Source organism: Barbus barbus, assembly GCF_936440315.1.
Source record: "Barbus barbus genome assembly, chromosome: 46".
NCBI classification, from domain to species: domain Eukaryota; kingdom Metazoa; phylum Chordata; class Actinopteri; order Cypriniformes; family Cyprinidae; genus Barbus; species Barbus barbus.
Window position 1 is genome coordinate 19,731,997 of NC_136724.1, and position 23,051 is coordinate 19,755,047.

Sequence of the window (23,051 nt, forward strand, 5' to 3'; positions counted from 1 at the left end):
AGTCATAAGTAACACAGATATATTTGTACTAATAGCCAAAAGCCAAAATTATTGCTTTTAATTTACTTGATGAAAAAAAATATATATATTATCGTGAAATATGGAAATTTTAAATAACTGGTTTCAATTTGAATATATTTTAAATTTTATTTATTCCAGTGATCGATCTATCTATCTATCTATCTATCTATCTATCTATCTATCTATCTATCTATCTATCTATCTATCTATCTATCTATCTATCTATCTATCTATCTATCTATCTATCTATCTATCTATCTATCTATCTATCTATCTATCTTATGATTATTGAGTCAACAAACAACCCACTGACTGGTCGATTTTGAAAATGTCATTTTGCACATCTCTAATCCATATTTCTACACACACACTGCTCTTTCTCGACGCTGACAGCCAACTGACCCATGTGGATTTGCAATACAAAAGTTCCTCTTTACATTTATTTTATCATCCACTCTTATCTTGCCAGTTATTCTCTTCCAGCAGAGCTTGTTCTTTTCAGATGTTCCTCCCTCCCACCGCTCTGACACGTGCCATGGTTCCTGCCTACTCTTGTGCACGGCCCCACACGTGTGACTAAATGTGTTCATCAGAAATGTAGGAGAAATTTTTCAACTCTTTAGGCATGTCTCCTGATTCACGAAACATTCAGGGCATTCTTCACTCTCGATTGTTTTTCTAACCTGGCAAACCCCGTCTCACCCTGATTTGGGTGAGGGAGAGAAAATATCACTCTGGAATTTTAATTTCCTGCATGAGTGCAGCCACATGAATGTTCCATATTTTCACTGTAGCCGATGTTATCGCATCAACATAAGAGTGCGAGAAACTTCAAAATCTGTCAGAATCTGTGTTCGCCTGTGCGTATCCCTCCCTGGGGACATTTTGGTGAAAAACAAAACATGCTTATCTTTTCAAGAGCATAATGTGCAGGTATGGTGCCTGTATGAGTAGCTGGAAATATTAGAGGTTTTCTTGTTACATACAGGTTCTTTGATGGCTGAAGGCAGATCTGAATTTTGCAAATCTTGATGACATGGCATGGGTTTTCGAACTAGGATCTGGTTTCTATTAAGTTATAAATTATGATTTGTTTTGTTATTATTAGGGATGTCAATTAAAGTGTTAACATACTGTACTATTTGTATTTATTTTTAAAAAAATATTTAAAAATTTAAAATATAATGCCTCACACGCCTGAATCGTATTGTATGTGCGTTTGTATATTTCATCTAAGAGTATATTAAAAAGCAAATTTTTATATAATATTATAATTAAACATAAATCATTTAATTCATATAATATTTTAATATTTTTGCTTTAATACAATGACAATATAAAAGGCAGTTATTTAATTTGGGAAACATCTGAATAATATCACACTTATTTTTTTTTATTAAATGTATTATTTATTTTATTATTGATTTATTGAATGTATTAATATTCATTTTTATTTCATTTATTTTATTAAAATGACAAAAATACACATCCTTTACAAATGTATATTTGAGGAAGAGGGATCCTAATATTTGGGGGTCTTTGGCACTAAAAAGTAAAAAAAAAAAACTGTTAAGTAATAATAATATTGACAGTTAAGTTTGGATGTTTAAAACTAATTTTGGAATGGTCTTCAATAGATTTAGATGTAGTTGTGGCATCTACTAGCACAGGTTATTGGTTTGAGCCTACAACCGTTTGGATCATTTTAAACCACCTCACCATGATGTCCATAGCAGCAGGAAAGAAGCAACATAGCTTCATCTGTTGACTATTTTGATGCTAACGTGTAGCTGCAGTTATAAACAAATGGTTTTCTCGCTCTATTCTGTGTATTTCACCTTTATCATCCCAGAAATCTCTCTTTCTCTCAGCCTAGAACGAGACCAGGAGATTGTTCCTGCTGTGAGGTCTAACTGCTCTCCTTCACACACACACACACACACACACACACACACACACAGACAGAGACAGGGACAGTTCCACAGCCCAGCCAAAATGTTCTGTCTGTTTGTTAAACCAAGCAGGGTGATAAAAGTGAAAGGGAAGGTAAGAATTTGAAAATAGCCATAAAATCCCATTTTTCTGTGTAGTCTGTCCCCCTAACCCAGACTAAACATCTTATGAGCTGTGTCCCCCTTATTATGCTCCCAGAGTCCCTGTTACTTACTGCTTTACACACTGGCTGACCTACTTACAGCTAAACTCTGTGACAAGACAGAGAGACAGAGGAGAGGTAGAGAGTATGTCCACAACCAGAGAGTGGAAGGCCCACGTGAGGCTTCAGAGAGCTGTAATCCCTCAACAAAACAAACACAACAACTGCACCCGCAACGGATCGCCACCTCCCCGGCAACAGGCAGGGGACTGATTTGACAGAGTGTTGTCTCCTGTTGACTGTGTGCTTTGTGAGTGTATGCAAGTAGGGCTATTAGGATAGATGGTAGAAATGGCAACAATTTTTAAATGTGGTGAATGAGATTCCTAAAGGTTACCTGTAATAGCAGGATGGCAAGTGTAGAAAATATAGAAAATACTGTAGATAGCTAGTAATGAGTGCAGGGGAAATGAAGGGTGAGAGGGCAGATTTAAAGGAGACAATATAGAAGTATGGAGGCCTTTTTTCTGCCTTGGAGTAAAAATAAATAAAATTGCAAGGTTACTAGGTTTTTTGTTTGCTGAATTTTGAGTTTGTCAATTGTGACTTTGTATCTCATAATTTCAACTTTACATATCACAATTGTGACTTTTTTGTCACAAATAAATATATATTTTAAAATGTGATTTTATATCTTACAGTTGCAACGTTATATCTCACAATATTTTATATAATCTTAAAAATGTAACTTAATATCTCCTAATTGTGACTAGTTTCTTGTTTTAACTTTATTTCTCACAATTGTTTTTCTCCCTATATAGTCAAAGGTGGCAGTTTTTGGGGGTTATTTTCAGCTGGGGATTTAGGTTTGTTAGATTTTGGCTCCCAAAATCTTCAGATTAGCTGGAGAAACAGTTTTTATCCCATACAACAATTAACACAGTCAGCCCACACACATGCTTATTTTGGCATATCTTGTAAGCTGACTTGCGTAAATTGGGCTTTGTTTGTCAGACTGGGTTTCTTATTTTTTCTAGAGCTCTGGCAACACTGGACAGAGACAAGCTGGTCTTGCAGAGACCAGCTTTGGCATAATGTCTGATACACTGCAGCTTATTCTGGTCAAGAACTGCCCACCAAGACAGAACGAGACCATCTGACCAGCATGCCTTTATGTAAAGAGTCCACAGTTTGTATTTGTTTGTACACACTGTTTAAATCTGAAATCAGTGCAATAACAATAATAGGTCAGCATGGAAAAGCTTAAATTATGATGCGACAGAAAAATAGTAGAACATTTATCCATAAGTCGTAAGTACTGATTATTTCACAAACAGAAAACCAAACAAATATACAGTTATGCTGTTGAATATCTAGTTTGCTTGATACAAATTCCCTAGAACCAGTTCCCCTCTCAAAATGTCAATTGCTTTACATTTAAAGTAATGTAGTTAAAATTGACCAAATACATATACACTTCATGTAAGACTCCATCATTTTCTAGAGCAGTCCAGAAAAGCAGAGCTCATATGAAGTTATTTGCTTTAATGGAGAGTGTGCTGAGATTTACTCTCCAATAAAGCTGGCGACCAATATAACCAGGTTTACGTACCGTCATGGTTAGGGTTCCCCAGAGTCCAGGGCTCATCCGAATCGAAGTGTGTGTCTCCTCCAATCCCCGGACCGGGAAAGTAGGCATGTGCAAGGAAACCCCCTTCTCCATCGAAGGGGGAGCTATCGCCGTGGAAACCTGAGGCGAAAATGATAGTAATATCCACATCTTTCTTGTTGCGCTCCAGGTCGCTGTAGGGCACTGCCTCGAAACGCAGTGGCGTGACGTTCTGCCACACGTCGAACGCCCGGCGAATGGCGTTGTGGGTCTCCTCCGCTCCCACCTTAGGCGTGACGTTTTTTATACTGGAAAAAGGATAAGAGGACAATCAGAAAGTTTATATTTTACATATAATGACCAAATAAACAACTTTGTGTTGCACATAAATATGAAATGCACAGGACATTTGACTGCAATACAGTTTGCTATTTGCATATTTTTGATCAATACATTTTTGTGTTGAATTAAATTATATTTATATGTCTCTTTGTTTAATAATTATCTGTGAGGCAGTGTTGTTAAATATAATTTTTTAAATTTAAATAAAGCTAAAGTATAGTATATAAGTATAATAAACAAAAAAGTTATAAAATGAATAATAAATTAGTAATACATATATAATTAGTAGTAATATTACCATCATTTTAGAAATTACTATTACTAAAATGACTGGTTTCACTTTATTTTAAGCTGTCCTTGTTACAGTGTAATTATATATTGAAGTAATGAGTAATATTAATTAACTACATGTACTTTATGGTTAGGGTTAGGATTAGGATTTAGGGTTACTTGCATGTAATCATGCATAATTAATTGTTATTATAATAGTAATTGGATGTAACGTGTAACAAGGACAAGTTTTTACCAAATTACTGGAATAGAAATATTTACAAATGAATAAAAATGACAAAAGCACATCAAATTACTCAAACCTAAACTTAAATTAAAATGGAAATAAAACAAAGTATAAAATTGAAACTAAATTCAAAATATTAATAAATACTGAAATGATATACAACTACTAAAGTACCGCATGGTCACATTTAAATTTGACCAAAATGCACCTTATAAGGCAGCTTAACAAAGCTGGCATTTTGGAACAATTTTTACTTTGAAAATTATTTAAAATGCTGTATATAGACAGCTCACTGGGTTTTGGAACAGAGCGAGTGTATCTCACTCCATGAAATCTTGCAGAAAGAAAGAAAAACAGGAACCGCTGCTTCTCCTGCTCCTCTGCTGGAGGTGCTACTGGTGAAGCAGGGGTTTTTTCTCACTGAGGGTTACCAACAGCTCACTGCACTACAAAAGCTGCCTGATGTGGGCATATTTTCAAACCTCATATTTTTTAATGATGTGCATGCTATGTTTCAAATGTGTTTTTAAGCTCTTTACCAAACCACATTTTCTTTTGCCTCTGTTCAAAATCACATTAGAAAATTGCTAAAACTTAAAAGAAAATGAAACTGGAAATACAAATTAAAGCACATTCAAAATATTAATTAATAATAATAATTATATATATTCACTTTTACTTGACAACATTTACAAAAGAGCACAGTTGTGAATAAATCATTCTTTTGAGACAGTTCTATTGAATTATTGAATCGTTTACTGGTTTACAGTTTATTTGAACGATTCATTCACAAACCAATCTGAAACAAAAGCAGTTGGTTAAAATTCTGACTCACTTTCTGATTCATCTTCTTACACAGACTCTGATGCTTAAGTACATACACTATCATTTACTTTAGAACTTCTATCTGATATGTTTCCCACGGGTTACTTTAACATTTACTCGAGGTACCTTCATGAGGGTATCTTTTCTTGTACAGGTACTACAGTATAGTGCTTGTGTCTATAGTGTATTAGCCAAAACTCTCAATCAACTCAGTAGCAGCTGTTTTCTCAAATGTGCTGAGGAATTTAAACTGTATTAAAGCTGTGCCTCTTAAAATATTTACAAGACATGATATCTCATGGAAACCTAAGCTCTCTATCTCTATTTCTCTCTCTTATTCCCTTCAGGTGGTGCAGGATGGGGTTTGGATATCATCCGCATACAGTTGTTCTGTCTGTGAGCGCAAACTATTAGATCAACATCTGGCTTCCACTGTTCATGTATTCTTCTTGTCTTTCTCAGCTGTACTTCCCAGAAATCATAATCCTGTCTTTGAACTTCATGACCCTTCAGATATTTATTTTCCTCTTTAGGCTTAGATTTTCAGCTCAGCTGCTGTGAAGGCTGCTTGTTAGAGCCGTGTGAGAATTTATTCAGTTGAAAAAAAATCACTGAGAAAAGAAGCATAAATTTGCATCAAGTCTGGATGCCAGAAAGCACTTGGTTGATGACCAGAGCCAGTGGAAATCGTTTCCACAATCTAACCGCGTTAAATCACAGTGACAGGTAGGGGTTAAGTGTTTGTCAAGAGGGCACAATGGTTATAATTCATAGATCACGTCTTTTGGGGTTTGAACCTGTAACTGTTTGGCTATCAGTCCAGCTCTTTAACCACAAGGCTACACCACCAGAAGGAAATCTTTTCATGGAAAATCCAACAGCAAGGATATTGACCAGTAAACTAAGCAAGGTTGTGTACCTTTCAGAATTAAATTGAGGGTATGTTTACATGACAGTTATGTACTAAAAACGGAAACATTTTTCCTTTGTGTTTTTAAAACGTTTCACGTATAGATGGCCAAGTTGTCAAACTGATTCCCGTTCACATGAATCCGCAAAAACGACCAAAAATTTTGACCAGACCAGTTGGCGATGCCACTTTGTAAATACTACACGCCTGCGCACATAGGTACTAAACACATTATATGCACAAATTTGACGAATTTTGCATTTTTAGTTAACACGGAGATGGTAACGGTATCGTTTTCAAAAGTTTGCATTTTCAGTCCCATAAAATGTAGTTGTCGTGTAAATTAATGGCCAAAACACGTAAAACGTTTTCCATTTTTAGTTGAAAACAGAGTTGTGTGAACACCCCCTCAGAATACTTTTAAATTCCTGAATTGAGGTAGCAATCAGCAAGTGGAATTAAAATAAATCGAACGTTTGTTTGTTTAAAAGTTTTGAAAGCCATCAATAAAATTATAAATATAAATAATTTATAAATCAAAAAAGAATTTAAATAAATAAGTAGATTTAGCCCATTTACAACTCAATTTAAGATTAAATCGTAAATGTAGTTTTACTAAACAAATCATGACGGCGCAAACATACGTTATAATAATAATATTTATAACGTATATTGATATATATATTTTTTATTAAAAAAAATATTTAAATTTATTAAAAATATTATTTTTATATTAAATGTTAAAATAATATTAATAAATATAGAATGGATTAAAAATGTATATTTGTTAAAAAATACGCTGGCCTAGTTTACTTCCAACGAAAGAATGAAACGTATGCATTTAGCAGACACTTTTATCCAAAGTGACTTTCAAAAGAGGAACAAAAGAAAACTATTATTTTGCCACAAATGCTTTCCACAGAGCTCGTACTGAACCCTGGCATCATTTAAGCCACTAAATTGTGAATTCAGATGAGAAAATTTTATTTTCAAAAACACAGGACGGCCCAAACTGGCTTCTGCCAAATCAATAGTTAACAACAGTGAACATTACATATGCTGTTAAATCAAAAATTGTGGTATTATACCATGTAAACACAAGGGCTCACACGAAAGAGTCACTGAATACACAACACCTCGCTTTGTTCTTTCAAGTCCTTTGCTCGCGATATTGAAACTATGTCAGTTATGTGAATGACTGCGTGTGTGTCACTGGTTATGAGAACACAGACTGCTTTGAGACCAACTCAATTAGCCCAGACTAACACACACACACACACACACACATACAGTGATGCTATTTGTGCTTGTTAAAGCATAAGGATGAGGAGAGACCTTTGTGTGTGTGTGTGTGTGTGTGTGTGTGTGTAAGTTCACATGGTATGATCCAGGGTTGGGGGAAGGTGAAGGGTGGTACAGTCTGGATCAAGACAGACTGTACCACCCTTCACCTTCCCCCAACCCTGGATCATACCATGTGAACTTACACATTGTTGTGTTGGGGGAAGGTGAAGGGTGGTACAGTCTGGATCAAGACAGAGAGCAGGGATTGCTGAGGGGAACATCTGCCTACCCATCTGCTCAGCCTGGCTACACACACACACACACACACACACACTCCTGCCTAAAGCCACCATTACATAATCATAATCTCTCTCTATCGCGCTCTTTTTTTCTCTCTCTCAGTGGGCTGTATTGTTTGACTTATGTCATATCAAAAGATACACTGATCTTTTGTAATTTTGTCTTGTCCATCAGCTTGCAAAAACACTTTTACTGTACATGAACACAATCAGAGCAGGCCAGAGAGTTTAAAAGCAGAAATGTGAAGCTTGAGTATTTTGTTAAAGCACTTACATGAATTATTCAGTAACAATATTTGTTATTTGAGCTGTTCAGCTGTCTAAATCATCCTTCTGAGGTGGGTCTGTTTCTAGGTGGATAAACTTCTGCTTATGTTCTACAGTGGTGTGAGTTTATCTGTCACAGCCGTCATACAAACCCACCGACACAATACTGTCAAGCAGATTATTTTGAGGCAAATGTAACAGTTATATTTGAATATAGGTCATACATGCATAAGCTGTGGGATTATCAAAGAAATATTGTATTTATAGAGAGCATCATGTTAGTATAATACATGTCACAACAATTCAAATCACTTGTTGCTGAGGATATATAAGAAAAATAACTCATTATAAGAATATAGGTAAAAAAAGATGCTGCATATGCCAAAAACTGTTTTCAATTTATAATAATCAGAAATGTATCTTCAGTGATTTCTGTAATGACACTGAGTAATGACACTGAAAATTCAGCTTTGCCTCACAGGAATAAATTACATTTAAAAATATTAAAATAGAAAACATTGTAATAATATTTCACATGCGTTTACTGCATTTTAACAAAAGAAAAGCATCTTTAGTGAACATAAGAGACTTCTTTTAAAAACTTGTGAGGCATAGTACTGTATGCATATAAGAGTTGAAGTATTTGAAAAATAATTTGGCTTGAATAATTCAGAGCAACTAGATCCTTTAATCTAGTCATTCCAATAAAGGTTTGTAAAGACCGAGGGAACGAGATGAGAATGTTGGACGGAGTGGTTTAGGACGAGTGAAGGGAGTTTGGCAGGCGGACAGTGAGGTGAGGGAGAAGAATCTGACAGCCTAATTATCTCAGCACTGCTGCTGGCACAGCAAAAATCATTTCCTTAATCAGTATTAGTGTCATCTTCCAGTAAATATATTTAAACATCCTTAAAACAAGACACATTTATACTTGAGAAACAAAATTGCATAAAATATTAAAACTTGTTTTCAGAGAATATATTTTGAATTAAGTGTGTTTTTCTTACCCCATTGGCAAAACGTTTTTTCTTGATTCAAGCATATACCTCACCAAATAATGTTGGATTTATGCTTAAAAGAAAACTAAGAAAAATACACTTTCTCTGAAATCAAGCCTTTTGATTTCTTTTTTGCTTCTAAACAAAATGCGTCTTGTTTTGAGGATGTTTACATATTTTACTGGGAAATGTCATAACACACACACACATATATACACACACACACACATACACAAATTAAGTGTGGTTTTGTAACTAACCTGTATGTGATATGCTTATGTTGCCATTTCTGCCCTGTTAGGGCGTAACGTCTTTTTCGGACGCTAAATTTCGAGGCACCGCCGAACTGGTCTGGCACCCCACATCGTGGCTTCTTCATCCAGCTGAGAGAGAAAAATAAGTAGATTCATTAATATTTCATTGCTTCCCACTCGTGACATTCAGCCCAGCCTGTCTGAGCTTCTACACAACACTAAAATGTTCATAGATTAATTGGCATTCTGGAATAACCTCTCAAAATACACGAGGTTTCCAAAATATAAAGCATATTTACATCATATCAACCTCATATAAATGAACTTTATTATACTGTATTAATAAAACTGATCCTTCTCAATCCCCTTCACTTAGAGTTCACACAGAGAAAGAGAAGCCAAGAACAGTTTGGTTTTGAAAGCAAGAAACAAATCACAAGAGAAAAGTCAGCCTCACCTTATGGTGATATCACTATGCCGAAGCAAAAAGGAAACAAAAAGATCACATAAGAGTTATGACATCACCAGGATCCTAGCGGCCAGATGTTGTACATCAGTGTTTCCCATCCGTTTTTGACGTTTGCAGACAGGTTTGAGTGTCTTTCAATAATGCCAAACTAGAAAAATGTCTTAAATAAAGGTTCCAAGAGACGCCATAGAAGAACCATTTCCCCAAAGAACAGTTCTTAAAATAAAATGTGAAATTTTTTTATGATTTTAAAAAATTTAATACATTTTCTCCACTATAAAGAACCTTTTCTGGAATGGAAATATTCCATGCATGTTAAAAGTTCTTCATGGAACCATAGATGCCAATAAAGTACCTTTATTTTTTAAGAGTGTGGCTGGGAATCACTGCTGTACACCATATTCAGTATGCACAGACATACATTTATCGTATTGTGTTTTTTTGAGCAGTTTGTGAAGGCAGTTCTGAAATAAAATCAGGCAATTCCCCAATTCATTACTCTTCAGAAATCAGTTTTCAAGCTAGTCCGGGGTGGTTTATGCTGATCTCGCTGGTGGTTTAGCAATTTACATTCATACATTTCACAGATGTTTTAACCCAAAATGACTTTGCACTCAAGATATAAACTGTAGTCAGGTTAGACGCCATATTGAATTTAATGCGGATGAAAACGAGTCTGCGAGAGATAGATTTTACAACGGCACACGCTGTATAGAGGTCCCAGATCACTTAATTTTCACCACTTTCCAAACTGTTTTATGGTTTCGGCATCAAATCAAAATGGGCTTTATTTACTTTACTATCGCACATTGCTAGTCTTGATGTTAACGATTAATCATGCAATTTAATCTGATGAATAAAATAGTTTGTTTTGGTAATCTTCAATCAAAATCTGAAAATGCTCCTCCCCTCTAAAATGATGGCCCTTCTCTGATGACATCAGTTTGAGCGTGACATCCTTAACCACGCCCCTCCAACGTTTAGTTAATTTCTGAATGAAACGCCTACTTTACTACATCCAATCAATTCGCAGTCAAAAAAAAAAAGCCATGCCCTCTATTTTCCTCATTCAATATTCTGTTTCTCTTGGAAGTACGTCACAATACGGAAATAAAAACGGTTGCAAACTTCCGGTTCACGCGGACTTCAACTAGAAGGTTTTTCATCCACTGAACAGTCGGTATGTAGTTAAACAACAGTGCAATCCACTGACTGCACAGTACTTCTATCCCTCACAGTCTCATTTTCATTCCTGTCAAAAATTTAATATGACACTACCCTGACTAAGGTCTATTAGGTCTATATTCCCTGGGAATTGAACCCATGACTTTGGCATTATTAGTGCTGTTGTCGGTAGAGACAGTCCATGATGGGAACTAAACATGCTGGCAACCGTCTGTCTCTGAGAAGAACAACATCACGTTAAACTTCTGACCCAGAATCTTGATATTGGATTGAGTGACCGTGTGAGAGTGTAACTGCTACTCACTCAATGGTGTTCTTATCCAGTTCACCGGTGATGTTAAGGCCGTAGAGACGCTGCATGGCAGCGATAGCAGACTGCATGGTCTGTTCTGACCGCAGGACGGACATTCTGGGGTCTGTGAGAGGGAGGTAGCCATACCTCTGCAGCCAAGCCTGAGAGTGAGAGAGACTTTTGTTTAATCATTACATGTTACTTCTGTGGGAACATATATGCTTTTAACATTCTTCGCATGCTGAGTGTAACATATAATCAGCTTTACATGCAAGGCTGAACTACCTCCTATGTTTCTAATTAATGTGTAATTATTATAATTCATGTCTCACATTTATGTATATAAATAGTATAATATAATAAAATAGCTTTGCATTATGTATATATAATACATGAATGTATAATTGATTTGTAATTTGTCAAATGAAATATATATATATATATATATATATATAACATTTCACAGCAGAATTAAACAATCCACCAATCAAAATTATGTAATAATAAACCTTGCAATAATAATTTTTATTTTTATTTGTACACCACTAAACTGAAAACACTTGAAACTGTAAACATTTTGATATTATAATATAAAAGTACATATAATTTAATATAACTGAATTATTATTTTTTCTTAACATAGCTAAAATAACGTTTCTTGGGAAAGCATATGAAATTGAGAGGATGACAAGTAATATGCAAGTAATAAGTAAATATCTAGACAACCAGACAGAACTGTATTCTCTTAGAATAGCTAAATTAACCCATACTGACAGAGTTTTCTGTAGAAACATGGCCACTGCTACCGTTACTGCCATTAGCAGATTAAAAAGAAGGTTGAGTTTGTTTTGAAGTGGTTTTCTCATTAATGCCGGAGAGAAGCAGTAGGAAGTGCTTACACGGATCCTCTGCTGACCCATCTGCTGCCTTCAGCCAACAGCCAAATGCATCACAACTCTACAACACTCATCATGGCACTGAGAGTGTGTGTGTGTGTGTGTGTGTGTGTGTGTGTGTGTGTGTGTGTGTGTGAATTATCATCTCTCCTCTAGCTATAAGACAATCCCAGTCCTAACGTGCCCTTTTCTAAAGTCACTGTGGCTGTGCTAAAGAGAAGTCCACTAGATAAACACACAAACTCACACAAAGAGAGGTCAAATCACTGCTGTACATGAAGCTCATCTGTCATAGAAAATCATATTTCACCCCAAAAACACAAGAAAAAGAAATCTGAGAGTTGCAATTATTTGGGTCCAAGGACACATGACCAAAACTGGTCCTGTAGATGTAGTTTGGTTTCAAATTTCAGCTTCTTTGATCTCGGCTTTGTAAACTGCTGAATTTTGATTGGCTGTTGATGGTCATTTTAGTTGCTTTGTCCAATTAATAATGCTATGATTTAAAAGTATCAAAGAATTAACATGATAAACTTCAACTTCTTCAATCAAATGGTATTATCTTAGCTAAAGGGGGCGTTCTTGGAACTTTTACTACAGTAATGTGGTAAGGTTCTCTAAAAGTTATTAACAAATGCTCTTTCAGTAACGTTAAGAGAATGTTAATTCAGAGTTCTCTGGTCTTTATTAATGTTCTCAAAATGTTAGCACAAAAACATTCATAGAACATTTTTCTTCTAAAACTTAAAAAAATCTCCAAGTTAGTACAACTTACTTACTAAGTTTAAGTTGACTAAACTTTAAAAAAAAAAAAAAAAATAAGTTGAAAGAAAATGTATTTATTTATTTATTTATTTATTTACAGTGTGGTTTTGTTAGCTGGGATATTGCTTTTTTAGTAATTTGACAAAATACTAACTAGTATAGTATAATATAGTTTAGTATACTAACTTTGATAAAACGACTGTGCATTAAGAAAAAAAAAAACTGTTCAATTAGACATTATATACCACATGCAAAGAAATAACTGGCTTATACTTTTGAAAATCTAAATAAAATACTGTGTTCCTGTTCCTTCCTCGCTTGGACATCTAATTCATTGTATTTGCATACAGAAAATGAAGCTTTTTTGCATTGCATTTGCACAGCAATGAGAATGATATTTATTTAGCATTACTGTAATGAGGAGGATATTTCTGCAAAGTATAATTTTCATATGCTAAAGAAAATTTCTGTTTGGGGTGAAATATGAGCTAGACATTTCTATGCGGGATTCACCATTGTTGTTTTTTAAAGGTCCCGCAGCTGGCAAACTTAATTTGATGACATACTAAACTAAAATGCATAACACGATTTACCCAAGTACGACATGTTCCTGGATCAACACTGTTTATTTGTCCTGGAATAACTTTCCTAGCAAACAATCATTGACCAAACCATGTCCCTAAAGTTAAACCTAATCCTAATCCACCTTTACAATCAATGGGAATGATTGCACTAATTTTAACCATAAGCTTTAAACAAATGTTGTTTGTGGTTGGCAAGAAAATTGATCCAGGAACAGGGGCTACTCAAGTAAATCATGTTAAGGAGTTTAATACAGAAGTATGTACTTATACTTTAAAGTGCTGAAGATCGCTTAAGGCACAGACGTCCTTCAAAACAACAGCACACAGCTGTTTTGGGTTATTTACCAGGAATGTTAAGTGTTAATCAAGCCCAGTTAAAGACCTTTTCAGGTTGGTCTGTGAGGCAGGCCTACATGACAGAAAGCTTAATATATAACAGGTCACATGAATATATCTCTGTTACACTCTCACAGCGATCAGAGGACTTGATTCACTTAGGATGTTTTATGTGTTAAGCATCACAAGGATAATTAGTTGTGGTGTGAACACGTACATGTGATACCCATATGAAAGAAAAAGCCCAAATGTGTCTCTTATCTCCAAGTCGATGTTATTTTAGTAGTATTTTTAAACTATTATAGTATTTATTTCTATTTTTAAAAATATTTTATTTACATATTTATATTTTATAAATATTTTTATATAAATTAAATTTTTTATATGCATGAGTTTTCATTTTCATATATGTTTTAGTGATTTTGTTATGTGCTTTTGTCATATTTGTACATATTTTTATGTTTTTTTAGTAATTTTGATACTTGAGCTTCAAATTATTTATTTCAGGTTAGCTTCAAGTTGAAGTTTTCCATCTAATATTTAGATTTATATTATAAATAATTATATAAATTAGACTTTTGTATTTGTATAAGATTTCATTTTACTTTGTTTACATTTTAGTAATTTTGTTATGTATTTTGTCTTTTGTTTTTTTATGTTTCTTATGTTTTGTTTTTTGTTATATTATGTTTTTGTGTTTTTATGTTATTTATTTTTGTCATATTTCTATATATAGGTTTTTTATTTATTTTTATTTTAGTTTTAGTAATTGTTGTACTTCAAAATCAAATGATTTATTTTAGGTTTCCAAAGCAACATATCTTAGATTAAGTTGAATTTTTTTTTTTTTTTTTATGTAATATTTAGATTTTTTATTTATAATTATATTTAGATTTAGATTTTAATATGTATACGTTTTCATTTTAGGTTTAGTTTATATTTTAGTATTTTGCTATTCATATTTTGTTTTTTGTGTGTTTATTTTTGTCATCTTTGTTCTTTTTATATTTCTTTATAGAAATATTTATTTTGGTTTTAGTTTTAGTAATTTTGGTATTTCAACTTCAAATTATTTATTTTAGGTTAGTTTCCAAAGCAACTGGTCTTAAGTTTTTCATCAAAATTTTATTTTATTTTATTTTTAATAAATGTGTGTAGTTTCAAAACTGATCTCAACAATGTCTCAAACAATTCACCAAGATACAAAGTCTGCAATCAAAAGTCAGAGATTTTAATATCAACTCAAACATTTCCAAAGTCCAAAAGATCAAATTTGCTATTCACATTCATTTTATAGTTGTTCAACAATGTCACATTTTTTTCTATTTTTTTCTTTCTACAAATTAATTTCAGTAGAATCATCTGACAATGTTCAAACTTGAATGGAGAACTCAGATTTACTGAGCTATGAAAGAGCAATATCGTATCTAGGGTCAGCTAAAATATGTATAACACATTTAGACCTGCCAACTAGGCGATTTAATTCAGAATTTCCTCACAGAATTCTTACTGGTCGACCTTCAGCCCGGCTAATGGCATGTCTGGTCAGGAAAGTGTAACTCTGTGCTAAAATATCCTGTATTTGCATTCACTCACAGCATGCTGTTAGCTAAACAGCGATCTGTTATCTTCAGATGTTTTCCCTGCACAGGAATCATGCTTTTAACTGGCACAGGCGTTTGGCACTGAAAGTCAGACTTCATGAATAAAAACTGTAACCTAATTTGATGTTGGAACGGGATCCAAGGGGATCTATGGTGGTTCGGGTTTACAGACACATATGGGATGAGGTGTTGCATAATGCACAGACCTGAAGTGAGTGAGGAAACCAAACCAGAGAAGCAAATGTGTCATGTTTTTGTAGGCGGCATTGTGCAGAGGTGCTATTATTCCATTGCACAACTCAACACAGTTATTGCTGCCCAGCATCTACGCCCAACACTTCACGTTCCTCTGTTTGTTTAGGGTGCTGAAGGACATTTTTCCATAAAGAAGAATGACAAACTATTTGTTTCAAAACCTCAACCAAACCCCAAAGGTTGCAAAACACCTAAAATCCTGGCAAAAACCATCAGTATGAACAAACACATTGAAGCTCAACATAATCAGTGGGAGGTATGGTGCGTTGTTGCGTTAAGTACTGGCAATGTTTTAAACACGCTGTATTATTTAAACCAGTAATCTTAAAAGTGAAGTGTGCCATTTCTGTGCCACTAATGGACCAAATGGAATTGCAATCTGTTTGTTTGAAAGGCCTGACTGGTTTAGCCATAACTTCATTAGCTTAACCAGTGTTGTGTGTCCAAACTTTGTGGAAATCATTATTTTTGCTATTCTGTTTAGTTCCAGTAGTGAAGCAGAAATTACAAACCACAGGACTTTTAATGGCTAAATAGCTCTATACATAGCTAAATATTACTGTAGCTAATTTAGACAATATGTTCCTAACCCTTGTGGTGTCCACAGACAAAAATAAATTTGTTTATTATTGTTATTAATAATAACAATTATACATTTGTTTAAAGTTTAATTTAATGCCATTAAATGGAATTGAATTAATTATTTTGACAATTGTTTTTGCATTCTGCTTTCTAAAGACATTGTGTATAATATAATAATATAATATAATACGTTTAAAGTTTAATTTAATTCCTTTGACATATTTTGACCATTTTTTAAATAACATGTTTTGAGAAAAAGCTTTGCTATTATTAATAATAATAATAATAATAATAGCAAAGGTTTTCTCAAAACATATTTTAAAAAATTGTCAAAATATGTAAACATGTATTTATTATTAGTAATTATTGTTATTAATAATACATTTAAACATGTATTATTATTATTATTATTATTAATAATAATAATACATGTTTAAAGTTTAATGTCATTAAATTTAATTTAATTGATTTATTTGACAGATTTTTACAATTATTTTTGCATTCTGCTTTCTATAAACTCTTTTTAGAGACAAGACAAATTGTGTAATAATATAATATAATAATACATGTTTAAAGTTCAATTTAAAGCAGTTTAATTTAATTTATTTACAAATTTTGACAGAATTATTTTGCATTCTTATTCTATCCTCTTGAGAGCCATCTACTTTACATTTATAGTATGCTAGCTGGCATCCAAACGTTCACATAATTAGCGAGGAACACGAAACAGTGGAAATGACGATAAATCCGAGGCGTTTGGCACTTTAGGTTCATCCTCGTGTTCCCTGGTGTCTAAACTCATTTCTTCTTCCAGCTTTCCTGTGATATATACCCTCTTTTATCTGTTGATGATAGACAGCTGAGCTCCACACAGCAGGTCAATGTTTTCTAACACCTCTCTGTCAATCACTTCATATCAGAGCAGAAACACATTTAATACAGTAAAGACCAGATGCATGCGTGTTATGTAAGTAGAGAAATGACCAGAAAAGGTCTCCTCTGAGCTATGGATTATTCAGTGTATGACTTATACATTTGGCCGTATCTACGTTAATGTGCCTTTAAGACAGGGAAGAGGTTTTTTTTGTGAGGACTGAAGTTACCCCAGGGGACCTCTAGATGGAGAGAGAGCGTTCTGAGGTGGTTTTGGATTTGGGAACACTTGGCATGTTTGGTGCGGCTTCAAGAAGATTGAGGCCATTAAAAACCACAACCAGGATACAAGATACGCTGGCTCCTTGGATGTGGACTGCATGCCAAATGAACAAAGGGCTTTGGGCCTACAGGTGTATTTTGGTGAGACTGATTTATTTACTTGGCAGATGCTGTTGTCAAAAGCACTTTACTGTACTTTCAAGTGTCTTGCTGAAAGACACTTTGGGCTACAAGCTTTAAGTTATAAGCCCGGATATTTAACCATTTAGTGTCCCAACCTGTTTATTCCTTGTTTGTTATTTTTTGCTGAAAACTGTTAGCTAACTGTTGTTTCTTTGTTAATGCATCTTGATCTTTGAAACCCATCATTCATGTATAATTATGGATGTGTTCCAAATAACAAACTAGTCAATGTGATTAGAAATTGCATACAAATGTTTTATTTTGTCAGAGTCCATAACAATTTTTCAAAAGTTTTTTTTAATAGTACATAACATATGCTAGTATTCTCTTTTTGAACACAATAGTGTTATTTATATACTATTATAGCATTTATTAGTATTTTAAATTAGTTAAATTAATTAATTAATTTTTTGTCTTTTTGTGCAATTTTAATTATTATTATTAATATTTATTTTTATTAAAATTTTAGTTTGAGTAATTTATTTTGTGTATATATATATATATATATATATATATCATTTGTTTTTTATTTTTATTTTTTACATATTTTTTATCTAATATTTATATTCTTAGAAAATAAAATATTTTAATTTGTAATTTTTATATTTTGCAAAACCTTTTCATTTTTAATAGTTTTATTTTTAGTTATAAAACTATAAAAACAACACTGGAACATAGCCATTGCTGAACTCCAAAAAGGTCAACCAGCATCACACAATATGATTTAGACCAGGGCAGACCTGACTCCGTACTCTGTTTGCCAAACCACGCCACTGAACTTTCAGAGCTGATGCGCTTCATGGATCACTTGCTAATAAGCCAAACGAGGCCTAATTAGCCTCATAGAAACATCAAAGCTGAACCCTAAAGGCCGTCCGTACGCTTCATTAGCAATGAAACACCCTCAGAGAGAAGATGTGACCATGGCAACACGTACAGATGGAGTATAGATCACAGATAAATAAGTGACTGTTGAGCTTGGCTAGTCAAAAATACTTCAAATTCCATCCTGTAAAATCCTTTATTCATCTTTAGAAGTGAAGTTAAAAAACTAAAAATATAAACATTTGGATCTGGGGTGCTTTCAAAACATTGTTTGAGAATCCAGACATGCCTAGCAACAGCAACACTTGCTCAACCACTATATATTTGTCAGACCAATGACAGACAAGGGGTGTGTTCATGGAAACCTGTGTAAAAACAGTCACTATTTTGGCAAGTCCAAGTGAGGCTAGAACTCATAACCTTTATAGATGGGCTTTTGGAAAGCTTTGCAATGCTAATGCATTTTAATGTGTAATTTAACCTTCATCCCAGCATGCAATTTGAGTTGCCATAACTGTTTTGCTGCCTCTATATATCTGTATATAATATATGTGTGTGTGTTTAGCACATAGTGTAGCTTATATTAAAAACTGACCTTTTCACACAATGGCGCTTAACTGCTGTCTGTTTTGGGATCTCTTGCGTCACTTGTGCTTAAATGAGTGTAAGAGTGTGTGGGTAAAGGCTATCGCTCTCTGGTATCGGTTTTCACACGCACTAAATTATTCATCCGGACACATACCAAAGCGTCATATCACACATGGGATCTTCATGGCTACCCCCTCCGTCTCATGCCCTCCATCAACCGCTGCCGACTGTTTTGGCCAAATGTCAGAGAATGTCACAACGGATCTAGCACGCTTTTAACCTCTCAACCCAGTTCCAAACAAAACATTTTCATTCATTCGCAGTTCATTCCCTCCAGAGAGAGCTTTGAGTCTGTTGCTACAGTACATGTTCAGAATGGAGTACTAATGCATATTGCTCTGTATGTACTGGTACACAGCCTAGTATTTTGTAGTATGTGAAGCACATCTTATGGTATCCTAAAGTGTTGTTCATTATGTTGCATCTTTAATTTAGTTAGTGGCATCATTTTGCATCTTTAATCCACTGCCTTATGTTATGACTTCTTAAATGTATAATGAAACATGAATTAGATATTAACGTTATGCTTCTATTTCATTCGTTGCATTTCAAATGGAAGGAAAAAAATACCCAATACATAAATAACGTTTTTCTTGGATTATGACATTATTTACATGTTACTATAAAAATACAGTATATAGAAGTTTAAAAGTTTGTTTGATGACTAAATCCTTTTTAATAATGTAAAAGTATTTTACTGTAAATTTAATGTGTCCTTGCTAAATAAAAGTATTCGTTTAAAAAAAAAATCATACTGACCCTAAACGTTTGAATGGTAGTGTATACATTTTACACACACGAAAAATGCAAAAATCACACATTGCATTACACATTTTTGGTAATATAAATGGACTACTTTTTGATTACTTTTAGATTACTTTTTAGATTTTGACTTAACTTGTTGATCACATTGATTTAAATAATATCATCTTAATAATATTAATCTAATACTTTTAATATACAGTACACTGTAAAACACAGTTGATTTCAAATTATTTTGATTTGTTTAAAGTCAAAAATACGATTTAATATGACTGAATCAACCAAACTACCTTAGGTTACACCAACAAAAGTCATCAACAAAGGGCCAGGCTATGTTGAAATTGCATTTTATAGTATAGTCAGAGTCTGTGGCATGTAGAAGTGAGCTTGGCATCAAGTCATCACTGGATTTTTTGCAAGGACATTTTTCCAGGTCCCCGTGGTGTCAACAGAAAACCCCAAAGATCTCAAGAGAGCTGATAGTGTCATGTGCGTCTGTTCAACACCAGCAATCACCCGTGCCATTAAAGATTGAAGAGCAACAGTCTCTTTCGGCACACTAACATTACGCCAAGGAAAACAGCAAGAGACTGAGCGAGCGAGACAAAAAAGAAAGAAAATAATGTCCGGGGAGTAAGAAAGCTAGAAATAGACATTGCATACAGACAGAACCACGCGTTTGGGTTGCGCTGGTGTGCTCGCTTCTCGCAGGACAGATAAACAGACGGATGAGTCCTCCCCTCCACGGTGAAAATCTGCTCGCCGTACAGAGCCAAACTGACATCAGAGAGACCATGTGTGAACGCAACATGCTACATGAAGCATAGAGCACTACAATTTTGCCTGGAAATGCACACGATGACACAATGTACAAACAGAATGCATGCATGCATTGATGCTTGCACAAGCATGCAAACGCATAGTATGACGTTGTGCACAAATGCAACAACCGTTAACAAATAAGAGCTGAGGAAAAGTCAACAATCTACTCATGTCCTCAGTAGGCCTCAAGACAGAAAGTGGTGCTCAGAAACACTGCAAAAGCATAAACACATGATAAAGGGAACGATCTAATAAACATTTGAGCTCCTGTTCATTCATGAGCCTTCAAAAGAGACTTTCATGTTGTACTCAGGAACAAAACCGACCTAGTCAAATGGCTCCATTATTCAAAGTGTTCTTGTGATCGAATCTGACGGCTGGTGAGAAAGACAGAACTGAACCCATTCAGTTGGGCCGTCACGGACTCTGTGCTCAGCAGGACGCAACCTCACTGCCTCTAGTACACATATAAAGTTAAAGCGAAGGGCTTATGGGATGGATTGCGCATTGTGTATTCTCTTTGAAGCTGTGTGTTGCGTTGAGTGCAGAGTGAGAGAGAATATTATATGTGCAAGTGGGACAAAACCCAAAGCATGGCTCAGAATAATGTGATTTTGCATCTGATACTCAGAACAGATTAGCTAAATATAGGCCTAATATGACCTGTCCAACCCAAAACACTGGCATACAATTACGACTGGGTGGTATTTTGAATCTTTTTTAAATATCTGAGATGACGATCCTTCCTTTCTCATAGGTATGCGAGCATTTTAACAGTGTTTTTGATTAAAAAATCATTAGTCAGGTTTGTTTCGATTCATTTACATGAATCAGTTCAAATGGTCCATTTAAATCGATTTGATCAACCCCAAAATGCTGCTGTACATTTAGGGATGGGCAATATAATGAACAGTTATGAAATATTTGAGATGATGATCCTTCCTTGTCTTACAACTCTCAATTATGAGAGCTTTGAAAACATTTTTAGTATCATCTTTAATTTATCAAAGTAGCATTTAGAGTTTGTTCAATGTGTCTGAATCAGTTCAAACTGTCCATTTATATGAATCAGTTCAACTGATTCAGTGATTCATTTGCACCATTGCTCAAAAGTGTTCATGGATGTCTCAGCATAATAAAATGTTTTAATAAAATAAATATGGCAGTTTATGATATGTGATGTTATATTGGTAATGAAAGCTTAGTATTTTTATACAGATTTTTAATAATTACAAATAAATTTTACTGTATTTTAATTTTAATTATTTATCTATGTTTTTCTAAGTTATTTCAAAAAGTGAAATTTTCATATATTTTAGATTCATTGCATGTAAAGTAAAACATTTCAAAAGTTTTTTTGTTTTAATTTTGATGATTAGAGCTTACAGCTCATGAAAGTCAAAAATCAGTATCTCAAAACATTAGAATATTTACATTTGAGTTTCAATTAATGACCATCCCTACAGGATAAATTCAGGGTATCTCTTGTTCTTTGAAACCACAATAATGGAGAAGACTGCTGACTTGGCAATGATCCAGAAGACGAACATTGACGCCCTCCACAAAGAGGGTAAGTCACAGAGGGTCATTACTGAAAGCTGTGGCTGTTTACAGAGTGCTGTATCAAAGCATATTAAATGCAAAGTTGACTGGAAGGAAGAATTTGGGTAGGAAAAGGTGCACAAACAACAGGGATGACTGCAGGCTTGAGAATACTGTCAAGCAAAGCGGATTCAAACACTTGTGAGAGCTTCACAAGGAGTGAACTGAAGCTGGAGTCAGTGCATCAAGAGTCACCACGCTCAGATGTCTTCAGGAAAAGGGCTACCAAGCCACTTCTGAACCAGAGACAACGTCAGAAGCGTCTTACCTGGGCTGTGGAGAAAAAGAACTGGACTGTTGCTCAGCAGTCCAAAGTCCTCTTTTCAGATGAAAGTAAATTTTGCATTTCATTTGGAAATCAATGTCCCAGAGTCTGGAGGAAGAGTGGAGAGGCACAGAATCAATGTTGCTTGAAGTCCATTGTGAAGTTTCCACAGTCAGAGATGATTTGAGCTGCCATGTCATCTGCTGGTGTTGGTCCACTGTGTTTTCTGAAGTCTACAGTCAACGCAGCCATCTACCAGGAAATTTTAGAGCACTTCAGGCTTCCTTCTGCTGACAAGCTTTATGGAGACGCTGATTTCATTTTCCAGCAGGACTTGGCACCTGCCCACACTGCCAAAAGTACCAAAAGCTGGTTCAATGACCATGGTGTTACTGTGCTT

At 34.5% G+C, this 23,051-nt stretch overlaps 1 protein-coding gene across 2 annotated transcripts in view; it reads right to left on the bottom strand.

Moving 5' to 3' along the window:
* The window catches only part of LOC306865272 (matrix metalloproteinase-16-like), a 60,915-nt gene that overhangs the window by 33,438 nt on the left and 4,426 nt on the right, over positions 1-23,051 (bottom strand). The window contains exons 2-5 of one of the 2 annotated variants that reach the window (XM_079409794.1): positions 11,380-11,528; positions 9,879-9,893; positions 9,428-9,550; positions 3,729-4,033 (exon numbers count right to left, since the gene is read on the bottom strand). In XM_079409794.1, coding sequence (XP_079265920.1) covers positions 3,729-4,033; positions 9,428-9,550; positions 9,879-9,893; positions 11,380-11,528 — 592 coding nt within the window. The remainder of the gene's footprint in view (positions 1-3,728; positions 4,034-9,427; positions 9,551-9,878; positions 9,894-11,379; positions 11,529-23,051) is intronic. The other variant, XM_079409795.1, reaches the window with a different exon arrangement.